Here is a 26396-nt window from a genome sequence, read left to right as displayed (position 1 = left end):
CTGCCGTGTGGCCCTAGAATAGGGGTAGTATTTTTGAAAAATTGTGCTTCCCAACCTCAGTTTTCCCTGAGTCGAGAAATATCTTCATTCTTTTCTTTGTTACGTGCCCACCAGTGACACGCTAGAGTTTTCGTATCTTTTTTATTGGACGGGCGTTCCTGTGTGCATGCGTCACTATAGCGAGAGAGTCTATGGTCAAAGACGTGTGCGCCCCGAAGGAACCGGAAATACGTCACGTGACCGGCACTCGCTGTAAACGACGGAGGGAACATTTTTAAACTACACTTGAATGCAGATTACACTTGATAGTCATGGACTGTATAATGTGTAGCTTGTTTATTTAAATGTTCCATATTTTTATAAGTTATTTTAAACAATTCCTATCTTCTTCTTGTGAGACTGGTGGGGCGGCACCCTAGCGCCTCTATGGACAGGCTGCCACTGGCAGAAACCTTAAAATATTATAGCGAGAAGAGAAAAAATAACAGCATTCACCAGCTTTAGTCCCCACTAAAGTGTATATGCATACAGTAAACTAGGCAGAGAGGACAGAGCTCCTCCAGTACATGCATTCCTAGCATTTCAGAGCAGAGAATGTTGCTGAATTACGCGACCTTATCTTAAGCACTCTTAATCATTCAAATTCAGCAAGTGGTTAGGAACACATTTTCCTGTGGGGTGACTGAAGTAATATTCTTTATCGCTTTAAACACATTTTAATCTTTACTAAAAACTATGCTATTTTCAGGATTGTTAATCTCAGCTGTCATTTAGACAACCACTCATTCAAATGCAGTGTATCGCCTCATACACTTCCTTATGTTCCACGTAAATGCTTGAATGAGGTACATGTTTCCTCCTGTCTGACTGCTATGATTGTCAGGCCCTGGTTTCTCCATCAGAGGAGGCATGAGTGACCCAGTCAGTTCAGTGTGTGTGTGTGTGTGTGATTGGAAACCCTCAGTGTGTAAACCAAACACAGACATAATCTCACTTTTGGTAGGTTAATAGCTGCTGGCTGTACTGTATGTACTGTATGTTGGTAGCTGTTCATTAAAACAGAATCCCTTGTTAAAGGCTCATGTTTTCCCACTGTTTCCAGCCACCCGTTTCAATAAGTACAAGTAATTACCGCCGTTATTTTCTGCCCAAAAAGCCACAGTCATTATAGCAATTTCGAGAATCACATGCATGCAGATAGTGTTTTATGAGACGCAATTAACAGCCAGTTTGATGCATGCAAAGGGCTATACTGGGGTATGCATGTACAATGCATCTCCTAAAAATACAGATAAAAAAGTCGAAGACACAACTTGTTACTGATACTGTGCATGCAGCTTGAAAATGGGCAAGTCCTCAACACAAATGCCCAGATATTAGTCGATATTTGGCATGACAACATTAAAAGCCTTCTGTAGCCTTCTAAGTTGCTGCACAGCAGTGTATAGCATTGGACGAATAGGATACAGTATCATAGGATAAACCATCAAATATAACACTTAAAATCTTAGATAATTTGAGAACCAGGCAACTGCATGCTCAGAGAGTCCAATGTTAAACATTCTACATTTTAAAATATCACGTTAAATTGTCATTGTTGACATAATGTGCAGAAAAATGTATTGTTTGTGTCATTTATTCCTGGTGAGTTAAAGGGGGAAAAACAGAGTGTGAGGCCATGTGCATGTGTTTCTGTTGTTGGTGGAGACACAAGGCTATAAAAATGATCGAGAGCATTTTCCATTTTCCATTTCACCATGATGTCTGGTGAGAGAGAACACCAAATGTTTTTTTTTTAATTGAAAACATATAAGACTATATAACAAGCACATGAACCTCCTTAAAGAGTTTGTTCTATCAGGTCCCCAGATGTCCTTTCCAATCTCTAAATCACAGAATCCATTTCATTTAAAACTTTCCTCTGGGTATTTTTTATGGTTTAGAGTGTTTGTTATATGCATTACGAAGTACCAGTAAAAGCTCAATTTGAAAATGAATGGCCCTCAGTGCATTACATTCCCTGCCCTTTCTTCAGCTTGCAAACAATGGCGTAAACACAACAATGTGAATTAATCACAGCTGGCAATGCTAAAAAATCTATCTAGCTTAAAGTGGACTGAGACCAAGCTGCTTCTCACTGGGAATAGCTGCTGTAGTTTAGCACCAGGAAAACATGGCTATAATTTTGAAAAACAAAATGTTCCAAAGGTGATCATCTGCTGCCAGGAGGACGCTACGTGACCATATAACATGCTCTTACTTTCTTGGAATGATCAGGATGTTCCTCAGCAGCGTGTTCAGACTGTCAGATGAGCAATCCTTTGGAGGTTACCATGGTCACTGCCTGATTCAGTGCAGACAGCTGGACAGCACATGATACACTTTAGCCATGACGACATTTATTGGACATCCTTTGGCAGAAAATATGTGTCAGGTTAAGGTAGAGACCAAACATCTCCACGTGAGTAGGTTTGTGCCACCGTCTCTGTGACTAGACTTCAATGGAAATGCTCAAGTAGAAGTCAACAGGGTGAGACACGCGGCTTAGGCTGTCAAGGTACAATGCTGAAACCACTCTCTCATTTGAAACTTCAAAGTTAAAGCTCTAGTGTATAACCTCTGTTTGCATTAACAGAAATAATGGAACTTTATTTGTATGCTCCATACCTTCATCTGAAAATGGTCAAGCAATAGTAGTATCAGTAATAGTAGACCTGACTGAGAAGAATTTATACCATCAATCTACTGAACAACATTGGTTTTTGACGTGTAGAATTCACAGCTGAAACTTTTTGAGAGGATTAGTTTGTCTTTTTAGTCATAAACCAACCGCTTTGCTGATGTCTCACTTTGCTAGCGGAATATTGCTGTTGCTGCCGTCTTCCTTGATATTAAAGGAATACATTTAGCTTTGTATTACTAGAATAGAGGTAGTATTTTTGAAAAATTGTGCTTTCCAACCTCAGTTTCCCCTGAGTTGAGAAATATCTTCATTCTTTTCTTTGTTGGTCCCGTTGGCGTAACTGTAAGCAAAATGGCGGACACTGTTTACATTCTGGGAATGAGGTCCCGTCCCCCTACGAGTGGGTCTAGTAGTAGTAGTAGTAGTAGGCAATTGCTCATGTCCGAGCAGTAGTTTCAGTGACAGTTCCGTTTGACCTCAGCTGCCGCCGCTCAGGTGGAGACTCATTGGTTCTGACACCGATAGCCTTCGTGTGAATTTGTTTATGGTGGATCGCAGGTTGCGATTCTGAGACCCACGCACTTTGGGCACCCGCCTTCTCCAGCGGCACCATTGAGTGTGGAGACATGCAATCTCTGGTTGGGGTGCTTGCAGCGGGCTGCCAGAAGACTTGATTACAGTCAAGGTCCTCCTTTAACCACGCCAGCCCGCCTGGCACTGCTCTCGTCCGCCAGTTGCGAGACAACTGCCGTTGTAGAGCTGAAGGTTCCAAAACCCTAGTAACTCAAGGGCCGGCTCAGTTTTGTGGCGCCGACCGCACTCGCCAGTCACAGAGTGGGTAGTAACGGTCACATGTCACGCACGACCTCCCCACTCCGCCTGGATGTAGTTTAATGTCATACCCAGGACATACGAGTGAGTCTAAAAAGTGCGCAATTAGCGTTGCAGTTTCAAGCCTCGAACCAAATGTCACTGGTGGGCACGTAACAAAGAAAGAATGAAGATATTTCTTGAAACTGAGGTTGGGAAGGACCATTTTTCAAAAATACTACCCCTATTCTAGTAATACAATGCTAAATCAAATCAGTGAAGTATTCCTTTAAATAAATCTAGAGAGTCGTGTGGAGCTGACAGGCTTAATCAGCATTGTATTCATTCATTTGACAATGGTTTTAATCTAATGGACATTTATTTATATTTAACAGTACGCACTAGATCAAGATTGTGGCTACAGTTTGCTCAGCTGGACGAGTGTGGTACCAGCCCTGTCACTGCATAGAGTTTCATTCTGATAACACTCGTGGTTCTATTGAATACATTACATTACATGTCATTTATCCAAAGCGACTTACAAGGGAATTGAGTACAACCTGCCAGGGGTGGAGTTGAACTTGTGACCATGAAGTCTTTGCACACAGGGTCTTAACCACTGAGCCACTCCACCCCCAGAATACAGAATACATGTTGTCATCGTTCATTCATACCAACCAACTAACAACTATTCACTCTCACATTCACACCTACAATCCACCTCTGCATATTTTGGGACTGTGGGAAGAAACTGCAGTATTCATGAAACCCCAGGTCACAAATCCAGACCTTATTACTGTGAGGAAACAGCGCTAGCCACTGCTCCACCATGTTACACAGTCACCGTATTCTTCACAAACTCAACTGTTTCATGCTGTATATCCTAAGATGATATCTATAAGTTGATCCTTTACCTTCACAGGTCAGGATTGTTGCAGTTACTGTTCATGAGTCTAATTAAATCAATCTGAAGTTCCTAGTAGCTACAAGTTCCTCTTTCAAATCCTGTTGAATCTACCACAGTAAAAACTTTTACTACATCAGAACACGTGCCCACTCACTCACACATGACTCTGCTTCTGTCTGCTCCAGGCCGTATCTGGCTAGACAATGTGCACTGCACCGGGGGAGAAAAGAGCCTGGCTCAGTGTGAGTCCAACGGTTTCGGCGTGTCTGACTGCAAACACTCAGAAGACGTCGGCGTGGTGTGTAACCAGAAGCGCATTCCAGGCTTCAAGTTCATCCGGAACCAGGCCAATAGCATCGAGGTTGGTGCAGCATGGAGCAACACACACTAACTAATGTGAGCACAGACAGGGATCACGTGATCGTATAATTGACTGCACTCAAGTCACATCCACACATGGTTCCCGTGCACATATGTGACAGATGTTCACAATAAAACCGAGAACAGACTGAGGATGAAAGGAAAAACCTAATCATCCCTCCAAATGCTGCCATCTCTCCAGACTGATTATTTGTCTGTCACAATAAAAGGAACACTCTTCTGCTGCATCAAAACATAGTCATCAAATGACACAACATGAGCTAAACTCAATGTCAAAAACCTGTAATGTACTGCAGTATTTATCATCCATTTGTCTGCTATGCTGAGGAACTTTCACACCTGGGATCCAACCGGAAAACTTGAAAACAAGTTCATATCATATGAGTTATTGCACCACTAAGAGATGTCAAGATGAGCACATTACAGTAGGTAACACTGACCAATTCAAACAATGTAGCTTACACAGTTATCTACGTCTCATGTTTCAATGTGGATGTCGTACTGTATGCATACACAAAGACACTTTCATCACTGTTAGTCATTTTTATGGAGTTTAAGATGGAATTCATCCATAATTCTACTTTGAATTATTGAAAATTCATTTCAGGTATATTGTGTATATTGTGCTGTGTTTTGCTCTTCCTCACATTCTGTTTTTGAGGGTTAAGGCTTAGTTTTAGGGTTAGAATTGGTTATATTTTAGGGTTGGGGTTAAGCATTGTGTTATGGTGGTTAAGGTTAGGCTAAGATGCTAGGGAATGCATTATGTGAGTGTGCTCACCAAGTTTGCATGCAGGAGCTGGCGTTTGACCAGAGAGGTAGTAGATGGGCTGATTTTTATCACAACATGTATCATTTCAATACTTTCCACTAAACTGTAAGTACTTGCATCAGGGTCAGTGAATAACATTACGAGATACACAATATATTGTACGCCGATTCACACCAGACCGTCCGACCAGTTTTTCTCTTCCTCATTTGATCATTTAAAGTTGTAAAGACAACTTCACTCCTTTGCTGAACCAGGAAGGACTTTGATGTCCATTAGGCAGTTTGTAGATTTGAAGAAGGTCTCATTTGTTTGTAAAGAGTCCCAGCTGTTTCAACATTATTAACGTCACATCATCAACGACAGGGATTCTGATTAAATGTGTGCCCGTTGGAAGCAAAAATTTTGAGGGGAAAATTCAGTCTAGGTTTAAAAAATAAAAGCCAAAATATCTTCATGCAAAAGGTGTAGACTTATGTATCAATTTCTTATGAATCTAAGTAAGTTGGTGAAACTGGATCCAGAATTCCCTAATCTATACGATTAAATGGGTCAGTGAAAAAAAAAGCAAGTGTCAAAACAAGACAGCAGTCTTTTTCCCAGCAGGTAGTCACATCTGCAATGACATCAGGCCAAGGAAGTAATCCATTAGTCAGCGAATAATTACATATGATACTTGAGCTGTCCACTCCACCATTATATGCACTAATGACTCTGCCAGGCTGCTGTGAGTCTCTCCCTGCCCTCACCAGACCCCCCTCTCTGCAGCCCGGGAGATTTTGGAGATGACTCAGAGAGGGGGACGACCATCCTGTCTAGCTGCACAGAACGCCTCTGCACCGGATGGAAAGTCAGTGTAGGATTATGTATGTGACTGTGAGAACGACAGAGTGAGAGAGAGATAAAGGCATTCCTTCTGTTTGTCTGGGGACAAGATATTATAAACACTGTTTCCTTATTAAAACCAGGCTGATACAGATGAGACAATGTTTCATTGGCAACAATCGAAAACAGTCGATGTCCTTATTGCTTTATTGTTTTTATCCATTCATACTTGATGTTGGGTAGCATCAAGTATACACTCTCTACTGTGGTTTGGTGTATTTCAGATGTTAAGTCTGATTAGATCACTTAAATCTGCAGTTTGTAACTTTCATTGTTCTTTGTGTTTTAATTTCTCTGCCTTTGTTTGGTCTTTGTAACCTTAAACGATGTATGCTGCACACTTCATCTGAAAATGTGAAGCAAAGCTATAAGACCTGGCTGAGGGAGTGTTTGTGTGTATGCACCAGCAGTGCAGGGGCGAGTGGGGACAACAAGCGTATCCCTGTCTTACACCTGGCATGCACACTTGATATACACGTCACCTACAACTTCTGCTAAAATATAAGCCAGCTTTACAGTCAGTTGTCATTAAATGGAGACTTGGTCTTAGGGTAGTGCAAACGAAAAATAGAATAGATGGAAAAGAATAACACTGCGTTTAAATGTTAGCATTGTGATGGGACAAAAGTGGAGCACTGCCGTGTCCCTCTGTGCACAACTTCCACTTAATTTTAGTTAGTAAGAGTTACTAATCACTCTTGGTAACTTCTGCAGACATGGACCATAGACCATCTTTGCATCTTTGGCTGACAGTTTACCAGAAATACTCCGGCTGAGAATATGATCAATTGTCATTGCAGACTCACCAGTTCACCCGTGGGTGTGTTGGTCCTAAAATGAGGTTGTACAAATAAATTGAATTGAATCAAATTGAGGTGTGGTCTGATGCATTGTTGCTATATTGAGGCAGCAGAAAGCCACAGCACCATTCACCAACAAAACGTTGTCTAAGATCAACGGCACAGTATTGTCATGGTTATTTAAATGGTAGTTAGACGTGCCTACATGCGGGTTCACAATGCACGTACACTCCCTCCTCCTCCTCCCCACCCCGTCAGTAAAACACAGGTTGAATGTCGGTTCAATTCCTTACCCTGTGCAGTTTAACAGAGTTGCTGTGTAAATGTGTCCACCGGCCAAAGACCACGTACCCATTAAGGGAGGGAGGGGGGTTCACTGCAGGCCTCATGGCTGCTGCTGTGGTATGAAGGCATTGTTACGACCAGGCCTAGGGGAAAACCTGAGAACAACATGAATAATGAGACTCCCTCTTCTCAACTCCCAAGAAACGACCAGCAACAAGTCAAACAAACCATTTTAAAGGTTTATTAAAATCAAGCACAAAATGTTTGCTGGCAGTCTGGCTGTGGGAAGTCGTTTGAGGAAGTCCACTGCAGCTGGGATGTTCAAGCCTCTTATTCGGATTCCTTCTGTGCAGGACCAATCAGCTCCCAGGATCCACCCTAGACACACTCACACAGGCCATTCACTCAAACATGCACACCTGCAACCCATCTCACTCACGTGCAGACACATACACACAGGGAAAAAAGCAGTCACAACCCTGGGGTCGTAACAGCATTTTGGTAGCAAAACTCCTGTGTAGTCGTGCCAGTAAATTGTGTGTGATTTGTGTGCCTAGAATGACACATTTGTACTTTTCTCTCAACCTACAAGACACATTTTCCCCATTTTATATATATATAGATATATATATATATCTATATATCTATATATATAGATATATATATCTATATATATAGATATATATATATGGGTGTTTGCACCAAACTGTGAACGTAGGAAGATTTCATATGTGAGATCTAGCAAGAATTTGTGTACTTGTAACCTCTGTGTAAATTCTGTGACTTCACTTTATGATACACATTTACATTTAACATTTAAGCATTTAGCAGACGCTTTTATCCAAAGCGAATTACAAACCCATCAGTCTTGGGTTTCTTATTTAGTTTTAAGCGAACATACGACACGCATACGCTGCAACAATGGGCTCGGCCATTTCTCCAGGCTATCGTTTCTGTTGTGTACACTCACAATGCCCTGCGTTGTATTCTGCTTCCTGCATTTGTTTTTAGGCGGACAAGAGTTCGCTTTCCGAGCACCCGAACTAGAGTTGGATTAAGACGGGCCTTAATCAGCGCCACATGAACTCATGGTTAGAATGTAATGTACAGTTTGCAGTTTTATAAATACCTGTTTTTCTTTCTCATGCCTCGCCGAGTCACGTGGATGAAGTAACGGACGACAGTGAAATATTTATTTATGGATGACTGGTCATGTTCACAAGCGGCACCCTCTGCTTCCTTGTTTATTTTGTGTGTTAAGGGTCTTTGGGGTGTTGCTGCAGTCCAGTCCCCCCACCCTGTAAATATTCCCTCAGTCTGGCCGAGCCCATACACCTCTACTTGAGCTGACGTCAGCAATGGGCAGCACTGTTCCTTCTACCTATTTACTCAATGCATGAATTGACATTCTGTGCTCAACCTGGAAAGGTAACACCCAAACCACATGTATCCAAGTAAAGGGAGTGAAGCAATCAGTATTATCCATATGAATGTGTCTTTAACCTTTATAAGGTGGAAAAAAGAGGTTTTTTAGCAGCATGACAGCTTTAACTTTAGCTTTTCACTTGTATAGGTACTGCATAGTTTTTTTCTGGATAAATGTGCAGAGCAGGAAATTGCTCAAACAGTAATTATTTTGTTTTTTTGTGAGGTATACATCATGACACTGCTTGACAGTGTATGGGAATGTGACAATAACACCACAGCAGCTCACACTGGCAAGTTTGGCTTTGACCACAAATGATAGTGCAGTGGAAACATCAGTCTGTCATTAATGAAAACTGCAGCTTCCTCTTCCACATGTGGTATGTCTAGAATTGTTACCAGTCAATCAAAGACGTGTTATCATATAAGAAAAACAAAGCTTTCAGTGCTGAAAACTACTTTTCTCACACAGTCCTAGTTCCCCTCAGATACCTCATTTAACCCAGTGGTTCTCAAATTCTTAGCCAAGGATCCCCTACGTACAAGATCTATTGACTGTTTTTCCGGAGGTGACTGGAGCCAATTACAGTTGACATTGGGTGTGAGATAAACAACCATTCACACATAACAAACAGTTTGAAGTCTCCAATTAACCTAACACTAACCTAACTAAGACCAGTGCCTGCAGAAAACCCACATCAACACAAAGCATGCACAAGTCCACAAAGAAAGGCCCTCAGACCACTGTGTGGCAAGTGTGATTGTATAATTAGCAGGAATAATGGTCATTATTTGAAAGGGCCAGTTTGTAAGAATTAGTCACATCTAACGGTGGATTGTAACAAATGGAGGATTCCCCTACACACCCTTCCCTTATCCAAGTGTGTCAGCAAACTACGGGGACAGTCGCATGCCAAAAAAGTACGTCATTCGTCTTCATTAGTGGAGTAAGCTCCCTCTTCTGAACATAAAACACACATTCTGGCTGGTTTGTCCATTCAGGCTGCTGTAGAAACATCTACCAAAAACCACAAAGGCTTTTGTTTTAAAGCAATTTTAGACTTATACAAAGATATTTATGGATACATTTCTGCCAATGGGTTAGTTCTGTGTTCGACTGTTTATATGGAAATGTGCATAGAGTGCTTGCTTTCTAGTCTGCTCTGTATAAATGAAATGTTTATGAATAGTTGTGTCATTCAAGGGTAATTATAAGTTATGTTTGTTAGAAGTAACCCCTCAGTGTTATTTACTGTGTGTTTTCCAAAAACACGAAATTGCTGTGTACAAAGTGTGACCAAGAGATCACCCACTGCTGCATGCAGAGACTCGTGCATCATTATAAACAGATTTCTGAAGGGATGAGAAAACATCTGCAGCTGCAGTCGACCACCAGCCCATTCACTGTGTGTTTACTTCAACCAAACACTTTAGATGTTGAATCAACACAAAGACTCCAGAAACCAGTTGTAATAATACAATGCATCGGTTAAAAGTCTTTTGATTCTTCGCAGGCCAAAGGCCGCACTTCTTTCTCCGTGAAGCGCGATGGTGTCCCCTTTCAGGAATTTCACTTCCTCACATTCTATGCTACACAGCTGAAGGAAACCCGAGACAAAGTTGGATTGGCGTCCAACATGATGTATGCAGGAGGCTTGGGAGGAGGAGAATGAACGAAGGGAGAAAAGGTTGACTCATGTCAGGACAGGAGGCCTGAGACTTTCTCGCGCTCTTGTGGACAAAGCACATGTTCAACAGCTGGATCCCACTGTTGCCTCAGCGCTGCTCTTAGCTGCACAGCGCCCAGGCCATTATTATTATCAGTAGATGTGAATTATTGTCTGTGTGATATGCACAGACTTATGGAGTGAGATAAGATGATCATCACTCTCATTTATTGTTGTTTCAAACAAGATACCTTAGTGTAGCAGCTAGGCCAACACAATGGGTTCATGTGTTACACATTAACACATGAACCCACTGGACACAGATTCTGATGGTATCCATCCACATTTAATGACTAGAAACGGCTTCCTAAAATTAAAATGAATTCAAATTTCATTGTATATCATCTTTGTTTACGTGTACCATGAGCCAGGCTCTCAACCTCAAATGAGGGCCACTGAGTGTCTGGTCAGGAGGGAGTGACTTAAGTGAAAAGGAACGTCTGAACTGCTCAGTATGGGTGAGCAATATGAGTTTAAAATCACAATATTGCATTAACAATATTCATGATGATGACAGCTTTAGTGGGAGGTTATATGTTGGACTATTTTTGTGTATGAACAGTGCACAGTGCAATCTCACCATAACTAGTCCAGGGAGGGAAGGTTTTCCTGAAGAGAGAAAGAAATAGGTAACACTATTGTGAAACTGCACAATAGTTACACTGAAAACAACTACTTTACTAACAGTCACTAGTCACTCATTTGTGTGTGTGTTGCATCTAAAATTACATGGAGTCAAGCCATGCCGAGCCAAGTTGTGCTGGCACTGTATAGTAAACTACATAAACTAACAATAATTTACATGGAACACAATATTTTGAATGTCATTGTCTATTTAGCTTAGTTTACCTTATCCTATGTTAGCGTGGCATAATAATTGGAACAGAAAAAGAGATAGCCCAGCTCTTTCCAGCTGCAAAAATATCCTCCCATTAGCCCCTGTAAAGTTCAAGTTAATACATTATATTTTGGGCTTTGTATCTAAATATTGTCTCATAAAAATGACAGCTTTAATGGGTGGTCATGTGTTGGACTATTTTTTGGCTGTGAGCAGTGCAGCGGCCATCAAACGTACAATAACTAGAGTCCAGGGAGAGAATGTTTTCCCCAAAATTGGAAAAGAATATCTAAATACTCTGGAGCGCAAAAAATTGCAACTTTAATGGGAGGTCAGCGCATCTGGTGAAGATAAAACTCAAAATAACTCCAGCAAGTGAATGTTTCCAAAAAGAGAAAAAGAAGGTGAAACTACACACTTGTCTATTTGTGCATATTAAACAAACAGGGTGAAATATAATGATTATAGAGCTTTTGTTTTGCTGTTCGTGGGACAGAGTTAATTTCGCGCAATTTCAATGCAGACCATAAGTTCCACATTAAAATTAGCAAGTTTTAAAACAAGAAATGCATTTTAAAAAAATCCCCAACGTGATAGTGGTTATTTATGAATTACTTTGAGATTTGTGTGTTCTCTGATTCTCTGAAGTAGATTGCAGGAAGTAGCACACAGTTGCACAGGATGAGGAAGTATGTGCACTGCAAAAATAGATTCGCAAGAAAGTAAAATAAACAAAATTATTGGTGCGTAAAGAAAAATTATCTTGGATAAAAAATTGCTTAAAATTGTCAGACACTACAGTAATTACCAGTAACAAGTAAAAACAGTGGTTTGAATGAAATCCCAACTGGTTTGGTTTGTTTTTAAGGAGTTTGTATTAGAGTCTGTAACTGGGCTAGATTTACGCGCTAGTTTTAAGCTAAGCTAAGTTTGCCTACTCCACTTCTTAAGACAAGAAAATCCAGTCGTCAGTCAAGCAGACTGGGGGCCAGTGAGGCAGAGAGTCTGGGGTGGGGTCCATGTCAAAGTCCTTTCAAAGAGCCTTGTTGTTCTCTTTTCATCTTAACTGTGGCGTGGTTATCATTCATACTTGCCAGATTGTGAGGCGGGAGCGGGTGGAGTGTGGGGGGGGTCTGAGGGCACGTGTTTGATGAACGTGCAGCAGGGCGAGACAGCTGAGTAAAATGGAAGAAATGCACAGAAGTGGGAGCATTAGTCAGACGCGGCCGAGACCACAGTCTCATGTTCACAGATCTACAGTATATTCTGAGGGGGTCCTGCGCCTGCTGAGGAAAACAAGTCTGCTTTCATTTGGAAAGATTTCACTAATGGTCAAAGCTGGCTAAATACAGACTGTTTTCTTTTTTCGTAGCCCGTTTTACAAACAAGTACAAGATTGTGGGCCTGTATTTGAACAGGAAAGGTATTTAGAAGAAAAAAATCCCCAGAAGGAATGAATCACTACAGTATGACAGTTTGCATGATGAGGAAACCGTATGAGAATGTTCAGGTGGGAAATGAACCTCAGTATGACCTGCAGTATGGGAAGTCTACTCATGGGTGTACGTTCCTGTCTTACTTAGTAAGATTATCTGGTTCCTAAAACACACAGAGATTGTAGATGGTATCCCTCCACATTTAATAGATTCTGAGCAGCCATTTAGTTTAATAGAAAGACTGGAAACAGCTTTGTCTGTATAAAATAGCAAAACCAACACCTACCAGCATCTTTAAATCCTGCTAATTAAAAGTTAATTGTATATCATCTTTGCTTTTTGTTTCTGTTGCCCATTGCCAAGTGATAGGGTAATGGGCTTGTAACTGGAGGGTTGCCCATTTAAATTCCCACCAGGTCAAAGGCTGGGCTGCCCCTGAGCAAGGCACCCAATCTTCTCATGTAGCACTCAACAAGAAAGCAAAAAAGGAATATTTAGTGAAATGTCAAACAATTTCAGGTTTTAACTTTCACCTATTCAAAAGTATAGACCTCCAGATGTGCCTTTTTTTTGTTCTGTAGAAGTGATAGTTTTCCTGGATTGCTTTGGGATTTAGCCAAACAGGATTCGCTGAGTTTACGTCTGGCGGTTTGAGTTTTGAGGGGGAAACACTTTGACCGATCACGGCTGTGGGTGTCTCTCCTTTTTAGTCTCACATGTTCAGATTCCACTCTCTGAGCCAAATGCAACAGTGGTAAACCCTTCCTGTTTTATCCTCACCTTGCTTGGCTTGATATTGTGACATCTTTGAATGATCACATGTTCTGTATCAGGTGAACTCTGAGTATGTTTTTCATTTACTTCTTATAGTTAATGCATGTCTTCACTATATTGTCTTGTTACCCATAGTGAATCTGTACAGCATCCTTGTCTTGGTTTTATATAGACACAAATTACACATTGTGCTTTCAGATATGGTTTTCTGCTTACCTTGGTTGTAACAGGTGGTTATTTGAGTTACTGTTTGCGAGAATTGTGCCCGTCTATCATCTTGATCCAGTCTGTCCATTTATCTCTGACCTCTGGCATTAACAAGGCATTTTGGATGGATTTGCTTTTTTTTCAGATGATTCTCTCAAAACCCTTTGGTTGTGGATGTAAATGAAAGTCGCTGTCACTAGAGTTCTCTGTTGTTTATCAAACAGGATTAAACATGATGATTAGAGAGCATCATGGTGCTGTTGGGTGGATGGAGCTGGGGTATGTAACCTCCTGCTTCCAGTCTATTCTAATCTAAACCAACCATCAGATCAACAGATTCTGAAATTCTCAGACGAGCCCATCTGGCACCAACAATCATGCAACGTTTAGAGTCACTCTAATCACCTTTCTCTCCCATTCTTATGCTTTGTTTGAACTGTAGGAGGTTGTTTAGGCCATACTGTACATCCCTAAGTCCACTGAGTTAATGTCATGCGATTGGATGCATACGTAGTTGTATTAACAAGCTGAAATACAAAGTGTCCAGTGAGTGTATATCATGGCATAAAACTGAGAATACAGGAGCCGTGATCATGATCACGTCTCCTCACTGTCACGTCCTGCTAACCTAATGGAAAACACCCTGTCATGCTGTAATCTCCTCATGAAAGAGTGATTTTAGCTGCTGCGGTCAGTGGGAGTACTGGGGGTCACTGTAGAAACAGTCTCACTTAGTCATGACTCCTCCTCCATTGCAGTCTTTAGCGTTTGCAGAGCCTGAACATTCCTTTAGGCTGACACCATCTCAGGAAACCACATTCTGGGCAAGCATTAATATTTGTATTTTTTTCCCCCTCAGACTTAAAGAAGCCCCTGTTATGAACTGACTGAGATCAGCATCTGCGTACCACAGAGGTTTCACTCTCTTTTGCACCTTTAGTGTGACCTTACACCCAGCCAGGAACAAACTGCAGCACTTGGCTCCAGGAGGGAAATCAACAATCATTCCGCTATTGGGTAGTTGTTTCCCCGTAAAGTCCCAAAGGTCAAAGGTTACCATTCCTTCCTGATTTAGGGTTTCTTTAGGACACACGATGCTAACCGTGTTTGGTGACCCTCTGTCTGACCAACTGGCTTTACAGCCCCCTATAGTCATCTGTGGACCACCCGCAGACATTCAACCCAGCCAGAGCTCTGTCAGAGCCCTGTCAGCCTCTCATCTCATGGCTTACTTATTTAAAGGGCTAGTTCAGGTTTGGCTGCATGAGATACTGAAACACTGCTGCTGCTGCTGAGAGCCTGAGATGTGGATGCTTGTTCTCACCAAAAAACGTGGCTGTCAGCTGTTCGCCTTCTCCCACTGGAAACTGAAGTTTGTTTTGCTTTGTAAACCGATTATTACTCACACCAGTGTCCACAGAGAATATTAAATCGGAATAGTTCCAAGCTGACCTGCACCACATTTCTTACCCCCACTTATTGATGCAACCACAGAGCAGGTTGCATCATCACACAAATACTGTACTTCTGATGTAAATGGAACGTTGCACTAATCGGGAAATATTAGAAGAAGCCGGTACGTGGAAAAATAAGGCACAAGAGACTAAAATGTAGTAAAATTCAGTTTCCACAGTAAATCAGTAAACCTTCCTCTTCTGTAAGAAACAGACTTGTATTTGTCCTGTTGTGCTTCACTGATCCGCTTCAGCTTCTTGACTTACTTTTGCAAGCATGCATATGTTTTGCTTGTGAATATCCAGTGTGACGAATCACCAGTCATTTCCTTTATGTTTTGGGGTTGTGGGCAACCAAAACAATGTCAGCTGGGTCGGACACGTCACTGTTGTGATGAAAGCTGTCAACCAACTCCCAACGGGCTCTGAAATCGCCACTCTGAAACTGAATATGCAGTAAAGATGGAGGGAAAATTCCAGACCTGCGAGGGCCTCTGCACAACACTTAACATGTTTAAACAAAGATCGCATCGTCAACCCCTTTTCACGTCATAGGGCTGTATGGTATTTATAATATATCAAGTGAACGAGTAAATGTGTCCAGAGTCCAAGTAGTTACATCCTGTCAATAATATGAACACAAGCTGGGCACAGGAGCAGTCGGGGATGGGGTGTTTTGCTGGCACCGCAGCCCTTGACCCGTCCCTCCGGTTCCAAGTCCCATTCCTTTCCTCTTGATATGGGTTTTCATTCATTTGGATCGGTACTCAGCCCGTGTGATGACATGTTCCCTCTCTTCTGTGACTCAGGGTGTGACAGTGCAGGTGGAGGACGTGAGGATCAGGGCCACATACTCTCACAGGAAAAGGATTCCCATCACAGAGGGCTTTTTGGAGGTGAAAGATGGAGGCAAGTGGAGGCAGATTTGTGACGAAGAGTGGACGGGGATGAACAGCAAGGTCATCTGTGGCATGTACGGCTTCCCTGGGGAGAAACGCTTCAATAACCGAGCCTACAAGTGAGTAATGGTTCTGGAGCTGACAGCAGAGTCTGAGTAAGGTCAATTGAAGTTAAGGAAAGTCTTAACATGAGGTAAAGCCCCGACATAAACATTCACTTTTTTTTGTTGCGTTAATTGCAGCTTAGGTTATTCTCAGACAATAGTCGTCTTACATCATGAATCCCTTTTTGAGGTACACCGCACATACCTGTATAAAACAAATATTTTCAAATGTTAAAAATACTGCATTTCTCGTAGGTGTATTTAGGAGTATTGCACCACACTAGAGCCATGTTAGGAAATGTTGCATAAGCCAGTTGTTTACAGTGGTCATCACACAACCCTTCATGCATTTTCCACACTGAGGATAAACAGACTTGGGCCTGGAGATTCTTGACAAAAGGCCAAACACAGCTTTAGGAAAAGGAAGTCTTTGACAACGGCTGGGCTTTGCTGGGAAACCACTGAGTGCAATACTCTGTGAAACACAGACTCTTTTGGCTGCATCTAATAAGGTGTTCCCAGGGCGAAACTTCGTCGGTTGCAAAAATTATACAGGAAAATTTGCTTCTACTTTTCACTTGATTTATATCATCAATAAACATTTTCCTGAGCAGTGAATGGTCTCAATCATTAGTTTCAGGTCTTCTTCAATAGAGCATGATGTCAGTTGTGTAAATTATGTTGCCATTCAAAGGAAAATAGACTACAAATGTGACATATACTGGCATAGAAGAATCCAAAAGATGAGAATCTTAGTACAAAGGGCCAATCAGATTCTATGGGACACAATCTGTGCCATCAGGAACTGAATTTGAGTTCTTTAAATCGGGCTGTGAACCACTCTATTTGAAACTGAATAGAACAATTTGAATAATTGCTTTAAAAACGTCAATTGAAACTGAATGTATTGGTTTGAATGTGTACTGCGATACATTTGAAGCTTTATTTATCTCTCATCAGTTTCACTTCTATCAATTCAAATTCAAACAACATGTGATCACATATAACAGGTAATAATAAAATGGTTGATATGACTGGGCATGGAAGAATTACACAGGGAACACTGTCACAGGGAGCCAGCATCAGGAGGCGGCTGCCACCCCCAGGAGCTTGGCCAACTGGCAGGTCTGATAGTATTGCTTGACAGACCTCACTTTTCAGATTAAATACAAACAAAAAAAGGCAGAACTACAAACATGGCCTCCTCTCAAAAGTGTCCTGTATATTCCTTCTGATGTGACCTGCCATGTGCATACGGGTCATCATAAGATACAGTAGCCTCTAAAAGACAAAATAATATATCACTGACTTTTTTTCCCCTAGACACTATGTGGAGTCATCAGATCACTTCACCCTAAGCTGTTTTGGATGTGCTTAGATAAATGAATTTGAATTTATTTCATCTGAGTGATCATCTGCTACTGTGCGTAAATACCATGGCCAGTATGTGGCTTAATAAAGCCAGCGACTTCCTAAAACAATTTGTGTGTAATACTTTTTTATCTGCCAACACGGGAACAGAGGTTCAAAACAAAGCAGATGCTCCAAACACATGAGAAAATAATCACATGAGATGATCTCTGTCTGCTGACTGTGTGGTGGAGGACAACGTGTTTATGTCTTGCTCAGGCTGAGTTAAATGAAAAGAAAATAGGTTTTAGAAATAATAGACTCTTTATAATGGTTTGAAAGTTTGTTTTACAATTTGATTGTAAGGTTCGTATAATTACTTATAAAACAGTAAATGGTCTGGCTCCTCAGTATATGAGAAATATTTTATCCCAGTATAATGTTGCATTCCATTTACATCGGAACTTGGAAGTCGGAACTGTAAGTGATTGCAAAAACTATCTCAGGCTAGCTATCCTGTTGGTTGTGCGTTCCTGTGCTCTGGAGGCGTGGCTTCAGAGGGAAGTCTCAAGAAATTCAAAATGTTTTAAACAGTTTTTCCAGGATATCCAACCCCACCTTTAACTGTTCTAAATTCTTACCTGGAAGTAAGTGGGGACAGGAAGTTTTGAAGTAAGAAACTCTGGAACTCCTCTAGCATCCTTTAAATTAAACTTAAAAGTTTTCCAGATCTTAACTTTTTAGTCATTATTAAGGTCCAACTGCACAAGGTGCACAATAACCCTATTGAAACTGAAGGAATTATTATTTATTATGTTTGTTTAGTATTTTTGATTATTTTGTAACTGTATTATGAAAATTAATGATTTTTTATTAATATTATTATAATAAATGTGGCAACATATTCATATTAATTTAGCCTAATGTGCTGTCAACTGCAGATCATGCAGATGTTCACATAAGATCAAAGCAAAAAAGGAGTCTTTAAATATTTCTTTATAGTTTTTTGTGTGTTTTTTTTTTTCAAATCTCTGGCAGACAAAACCTCATGTGATTCTATGTTAATCTTACGCATCAAAGCAAACCCTTTACTTTTGTTTTTATCACTCAGGATCAAAAAGCGCGTGTGGTTTTCATGTGTGCGATGCTGCTTTGTTCTCATAGATTCAGTCTCTTATTCGGCGTTTTCACAAAGCAATGCCCAAAACAGTGCGTTACAATTAAAAACTCTCAGTCAAATTTGTCATCTCCTTAAATTTCCCAGACCACAAAATATCCTTGTGTTCAGACGGACATGGAGCTTCATTCTGTTCTCAGCATCTGGATAAGCTGAAGGAAATTTAAGGGCTGTAAATGTCGCTCATGCTGCTTTCATTACGTAGTGTGTCTCTTCTAAGGCTCAGGATTGTTTCAAGGTCCATTGTTACTGACCGTGAGGTTGGGGCATGGGAATGGAAAGGTATTCCTCAACAATATGCCCATTGTGCTTCTCTGTAAAGAAGGGACTTCGTCGAATTCCTCACACAAATAAATCACATGAAACAGCTCCGAAATATTTTAGTGAAGTGTGAGAAATAGCAATAAAATATCTGACAGATGCGATGTAGCCTTACAAAACTGTGCTTTTCAATCCTTTGAATTTTAGAAATGTAGATTGCAGACTACAGTGGCCCTCACATGCCAGAAAAGGTGTCATTTTTAGTTTTCTAAGTAAACTTGCAAAACGCACACTGAAGAACACGTTATTGTGCTGCTACAAAAAAACTATTTTCTTTTGTTATTTTAAAGCAATTATACACACAAAATTATAGGGAGTAAATTTGATTTCTGCCCATTAATCCTCCTAAATGTTACACACTGGACCTTTAATGTAAAAATTCCTCATAGAGGATATTATATGGACTTGAGTTAGCTCATTAAATAAGGGATGATGTGTTCAATGTCAGATTTTCTCACCCATCACTTAAATGCAATACGAGCAGAACACTTTTCAAAACAGTCTTTGCAACAGCGCATTACCGTCCATCATTGAGATTAGAGCTGCAACTAACGATTGTTTTCATCATCAATTCATCTGTCGATTATTTTCACGATTAATCGTGTAATCGTTTGGTCCATAAATGCCCTGTTTTGTCCATAAACCAAAATGATTCAGTTTTAATGATTTCTTTGTTATTATGGAGCAAATAAACAAAGAATATATTCACTTTTATGAAGCTAAAACAATCAGATGATGAAAGTAGTTAACGATTCATTTAATAATCGATTCATCGAGTAATAGTTTCAGCTCTACTGGAGATAACAGCATAAAAAAGACTGAGTAAATCTCAGTCTCTTAAGACTTAAGCAAGTCTGAACTGATACCTATGACAGAATGGAAGAATGTCTTTCTTCATTTGATCATTCTTTAAAGTCATGGTTGAAAGAGAATGGTTAGCAGGTATGCACATGAACAACAATGACTTGACAAGTGTCGGATGAATCAAAGTCTGAGTCAGGCTTGCAGTCTAACCTTTTAGTCTATTCATTTAATTCCACAAAACTCCCTGGTGTCCATTCATTGGGTATAGTTTTCAACAACATCCAGGCATGTAACTTCCAGCACTGTGGCATCAGCTGTAAAAAACACTCCCTTCATTGTGAAACACCTGACTCATCAGAGAAAGGTTCCTACGCACATATACACATGACTGCTAATTATCTGTGAGACCAACACCATACATTAAACACATAGTCTGATGTTATATAGCAATGTAATATAATGTAATACAATGTAATATAATAATAGCAATGTAAGGTATGTGTTGCTTTAAATGTCTTCCTATGTGTTTTTTAGATTGTTGGCCAATCGTCGTAAGAAGAACTACTGGGGTTTCTCTGTCAACTGCACCGGCAACGAGGCCAACTTGTCCGACTGTAAAATGGGCAGGGAGATCGAGCTGAAGGGAAACAGCACCTGCGGACGGGGCATGCCTGTCGTGGTCAGCTGTGTGCCTGGTCGTGCCTTTGCTCCCAGTGTCAGCATGGGCTTTAGAAAGGCCTACAGAGTGGAGGTACTGGTGCTCAGATCTAACCTACTTAGTGGCACAGTGGGTAGGGCTGGGTTCAGGCTGGTTATAATAATAATAAATAATAATAATAATAATGATAATACATCATACTTATATTGCGCTTTTCTGGACACTCAAAGACGCTTGAATCACATTGTTATTACATTTCAGGACCTTTGTGGTACCTACCAAACTTTGGGTTGGGTACTGAACTTCAATATTTTTATGGTACTTACCAAACTTGGAGCTGGATACTGAACTTCAAAACTCATACAGAGTCCTGAATGAAAAACCACACTCACACAGACACTCTTAAAGGAGACAAACTGAAGTGCTAAACAGACTGAGGGTCATAACAGTATTCAATTAATATACTGAACATCTCTTGGAAATTATTCCTTTGCATTTTAAAATTGTTGTTACAGGTTTGGCTTTAAATGAGTTGCTACATAATGCACAAATTTACTCTTGTGCAGTGTCTGCAGTCCTGTTAACTGAGGTTGGTTTGTGGTTTTCAGTTCTTAAAACTAATTAGAAGTAGAAACTTCAAATAAAAACACCACTAAAACATAAACCAGGGCCCCGAATAATAATCTACATGATTGTTCCTTTTCTTGTGTTATTTTCACTGACTTGTGAACTGTTTCCCTAGCAACCCCTGGTGCGTCTAAGAGGCGGCGCTATGATAGGCGAGGGCCGAGTGGAGGTGCTGAAGAACGGCGTGTGGGGAACAGTGTGCGACGACAACTGGAACATTAGAGCTGCAACTGTGGTGTGTCGAGAGCTGGGATTTGGCAGCGGCAAAGAGGCTCTGAGTGGAGCCCGAATGGGACAAGGTAAAATTTAGTCACTCTACACTCCACTGCCACTTCAATCAATTCAATTATAATTTGTTTAGCACAAATTCATAATATACATTATATTAAGGCACTTTACGCGGTAATGTTAAGACGTTACAATTCAATGGAGAGAAAAAACAGGAAGGTATCGATGACAGTGTACGGCTATCTGCCTCCACCAGTTGGGGTAGGAGACAAGATAGGAAGGAAGGGGGCGGGGGCTGAGTGAAAGAGAGGTGGGTGAAAAGAAGAGAAGAAGATAGAGGAGAGATAGAGACCAGGATACACCAGGTCAACTCATTGTTAAAGGAATACGTCACTGATTAGCATTTAGCTTTGTTTTACTAGAATAGGGTAGTATTTTTGAAAAATGACACTTCCCAACCTCAGTTTCCCCTGAGCAATGCTAATTCCACACTTTTTAGACCCACTCGGAGGGGGGCGGGACCTCATTCCCAGAATGTAAACAGTGTCTGCCATCTTTGCTAACAGTTACGCTAACAGGACCAAGTGTCACTGGTGGGCACGTAACAAAGAAAAGAAAGAAGATATTTCTCGACTCAGGGGAAATTGAGGGTGGGAAGTACAATTTTTAGACTAAAGTCTATTCTCGTAATACAAAGCTAAATGCTAATCAGTGAAGTATTCCTTCAACACAAATATATGACCAGCCAATCATATGGTAGCAACTCAGTGAATTTGGGCATGTTGCTGAAGCTCAAACTGAACATCAGAGTGGACACAGTCTCATCTGAGTATTTCAGAAACTCTTACAAGGAGTTGGACCCAATTGCACGATTCGGGAGACGGAAGTTAAAAATAAACAAACTTTAGTTTTCAAAGTGCATCAAAAAAAAAAAACTCCGAAGAGGGAAAAACGACTAAAGCTAAGAAGCAAAACCACTCTTTCAAGGGGAAAAACAACTAGAAAAAATAAGAGCTTGACAAAGTAGCAAACAAAAGTACAAAAACCTGACAAGCATGACAAGACGAAGGCACGGGAGTTACTCTGGTTCACAAGACAAGACGAACTGGCATCAGACAAAGGGAGACAGACCATAATACACACGGTAATGGGGACCAGGTGGAAACAATCAGGGCGGGGCAGACAATCAGACTGGCAGGAAAACACAAGTTACCTCAAACGAGAGGAGGGAGAAATTTCAAAATAAAACACAACACAACTAAACACCACCAGCTGTCTTGGTCATCATGACAGATAGCAATTTATTAGTTGTGTTGATGATAAATTATTTAGTCCCTGATTGACTCTGACAGATCATTTCTTATTTATCCAGTGAAAAATTCATTCCCAGCTAAAGATGTGAACTGAAACACAGCTACTCCACCACCTCATCTGGCCTCTGCATCACCACCTGCCTGTACCACACTTTAATCAGTCCAGACCTTCAGTCAGCACTAATATATGCAGCGGGGAGTATGGATTACTGCGCTAATGTTCACACCTTGACTTAGGAGTCTGATTCTGCAAAATGTGATATAGCTCTGCATTTATAAGAAGCATATGTTCATTGGAATATGTTCATTTTTTCGCCTCTGCTTTGTTCTCACATCAAAACGCAGGAGTGCACAAACTGTTCCAGGAAAGAAAAATACACTTTATGAGTTTCAGAGGAGGAATTCTTTGTTGGACAGTCCACAAGGTTTTTTTAACATGCATACTGTGGTGGTTCCCAGATTTGTATGGTAGATAATGAATATGTACCACTTTGCATAATATTCATGTAGTTCTAAGAATACTGGGGTTCATTGCTCTTGGCCTACAGATTGTTTTACTTCATATAATGTATTACACACCGACACATACATATGTCTGTCAACCTGGAAATCATTCTTGCTGTCATAAATGTATACTTGTTCAGTCGCTGCCAGTCTGACGGAAGTCTCTGAGCTCACTCCTGCTCAGTAGCAGGGCCGGAGTATCCACAAATGTTAGTGTGGAAACTCTGAAGACAAGCCTCAAGTGCCTCATCTTAATGTGACATTGATGACTGCTTGTTCCCTTTGCTATTAAATTCTAGGAAACATGGGGAAATCTTACATCTGTCTTTGGACAGATTTGTTCTGGCAGAGCGAGGATGCTGGTGTTTCACTTAGGAGTCATCAGCCTGTGTTTTTCTACAACTACTGAGAAAACAAACTCATTTAATTGTGTTCTTTGCAGTAATAGAAATAGATGACTATTTTCTGTATCCAGCCTGTTTTATTTAAACATATACATTGTAAATTCAACAAAAATGAAAACACTGAATGTGCCTGTTGGGATTATCTTCCTGCAGGGATTGGGCCGGTCCACATGAATGAGGTGGAATGCTCTGGGTTTGAGAAGTCACTGACAGAGTGCCTCTTCAATCGTGAGTCCGTGGGCTGCAGCCACGAGGAGGATGCAGCTGTCAGGTGTCATGTTCCTGCCATGGGTTTCCAAAACAGAGTGAGTTACTCAATCGACTGCATGGATATCAAACACGTTTTGATTGTAGCACCGTAAGACGCATGTGTCTGCCTCTGTCCTCAGCTGAGGTTAGCCGGTGGTCGTAACCCCTACGAGGGTCGCGTGGAGGTCCTGGCGGAGAGGAATGGCACTCTGCAGTGGGGCACAGTGTGCAGTGACAGCTGGGGGACCATGGAGGCCATGGTCGTGTGCAGGCAGCTGGGGTTGGGCTTTGCCAGCAATGCCTTCCAGGTACTAACTTGTAAATATACAGCCACCTTCAGACTGAAATGTGCCTTATAACAAGGGAAACGTTGTACTTGTGTCTTATAATGAAATGTTTTTATTTCATTAACATTATACAACATACCTTAGAATGTCCTATACTTTAGCTTGTTAGTGGTCATTTAACCTATATATCTTATTAAGAGAATGATTATTTTTCTTTTCAGGCTTATTTAACTTGGAGAACACAACATCACCACCACTTTAGTAACATTAGCAAATGTTGCTAGACAAAAGACAGTGTTCAGTTAACCTCCAGTACCAAGTGACAGACCCACACACTGTCAAGCAGTGACAGGACGTGTGTGAGTAAATGTCTTAATGGTGCAACGTCAAGCGTTGACAAACTGCTTTGTAGGGTCGTTGCAGAGGTTTAGCGATCTTCAACCTTCCAAGTTTCCAAGTCAAGTTTGTTCTCCCCATTTGTCGGACAAAGTGCACCCAACAATAGCAGAGATAGCGAACGTCACATCCACATCACTTTTGCACCATTATCAACATTTGCTGCATAGTTAGTCATGACAGAAACTACCACGTGTCAGACCAGGCCACCATCGAGTGTTGACTCAGCGTATACAGTACACGTGAGTCCAGCTTAGAAGCAACATTTTACAGATTTTAGCCACTTTGTTTAGTGGATGAAATGAGCTGCTGACAGCAGTGCGTTTCAGTGAGTGCACGTGTCTGGCTCCCAGGCGAGTCCACACATGGCGCGGTGTGCTCGCTGTGTCGTAACCTCATCTAACCACACTTCAAAAAGCCTGAACTGTCCCTTTAAGGCAAACACCAGTCTGGCATTTGTGGTCGAAGATTTTATTACTCTGCAAAGTATGTGTGAATCATGCAAATGTGCCCTAAAGCTAGCATTATGTTTATTAAATGTGACTTGGCCTGTGTTTATCACATGAACAAATACAGTAAGTGATGGAGCAGCATGTAAACATGTCATCATGTCTTTGCTTTCTTGTTATTACCGAGGTTATAATAGTTTTGGGTTTTTCATTAGCTTTAGTTTTGACTTTTTGTTTTTGTTTTAAGTGAGTTTTAATTTGTTTTTAGCGCAGGTTTGCTAGTTTTTTATTCATTTTTATTTTTTGTATTTATTTATTTTTTTTTAGTTTGCCAGGCACAAGATTCAAAACTGTCATAATAAGTATTATGTCATATAAACCCAGCAAAAGATGCCATTTTGCGTCATAGTGCTGAGGTTGGATGTAGTTAATGTGAAAGGTAACAAATATAGTCAACAGACTACATAAACATAACATAAATAACAGGCCATAATTTGAGAGTGATTCTGAGCTAAATCAAATCAGTAAAAACATTCAACACAGAATCAATCTTTAAAAAAGCAAAGCAACATTTTTAAAGCTGCAGTGTTTAACCTTTTGTATGTTATCGTCTTGATGTTATTATTCTGCTTCTGTTTGGTCTTCATGGACAGAAGCGATGTAACGTTATTTGTTTGCTGTGTCTTCATGGCATCTTCAACTGGACAGGGATTTTTTTCTGCAATTCATTACATTACATTACATTACATTACATTACATTATTCACTTTTTCGTGTTTTCAGTCCTACTCCGTCTGTCTTCATATAAGACTAATCACTTCCTGTGTGCAGCACAGGAATATCGCTGGGTGGCCCAAGACACAGACAGAGTCATGTGGATCTGATAGACTTTATCAACAGTGTCTAAATTCATTTGACAATGAATTGACAGACATTTATAAAAAAAAGTCCAGGACAAATGTTCACATCTGTGGACAAAAAAGATCAGTCAGGTCAGTAGGAATCTATCATCATATCTCTTCATCGCCACATGCAGTAGGTTGCCATTGCGTAGTAGTTTCCATGGTAACAACAGGTTTAGGAGTCATAAAAGTCTGCTCCCTGTTATCATAGCTCAGCGAGGAAACCGGTTCCCTCAAGACTCTTTCCTGTCTGACTTTTAAACGTTTCTGCAGGCAAATCCCACCACCAGATGGAACAAGTGACACAGAGCTTAAACTATACTGTTGTACTGTATGTCTGTATG

The 26396-nt window shown here is 40.8% G+C and overlaps 1 protein-coding gene across 2 annotated transcripts in view; it reads left to right on the top strand.

The window, feature by feature from the left end:
* Positions 1–26396, top strand: part of loxl2a (lysyl oxidase-like 2a) — a 39291-nt gene that overhangs the window by 3743 nt on the left and 9152 nt on the right. The window contains exons 3-8 of one of the 2 annotated variants that reach the window (XM_044024341.1): positions 4586–4761; positions 16191–16399; positions 20571–20787; positions 21437–21620; positions 23924–24075; positions 24160–24327. In XM_044024341.1, coding sequence (XP_043880276.1) covers positions 4586–4761; positions 16191–16399; positions 20571–20787; positions 21437–21620; positions 23924–24075; positions 24160–24327 — 1106 coding nt within the window. Of the gene's footprint in view, positions 1–4585; positions 4797–16190; positions 16400–20570; positions 20788–21436; positions 21621–23923; positions 24076–24159; positions 24328–26396 lie in introns of those variants that run through there. The other variant, XM_044024342.1, reaches the window with a different exon arrangement.

The sequence above is a fragment of the Solea senegalensis genome, linkage group LG4 (genome assembly GCF_019176455.1).
Source record: "Solea senegalensis isolate Sse05_10M linkage group LG4, IFAPA_SoseM_1, whole genome shotgun sequence".
NCBI classification, from domain to species: domain Eukaryota; kingdom Metazoa; phylum Chordata; class Actinopteri; order Pleuronectiformes; family Soleidae; genus Solea; species Solea senegalensis.
The sequence above is the reverse complement of the archived record's forward strand: the minus strand, read 5'-3'. Positions and strand labels throughout refer to the sequence as shown.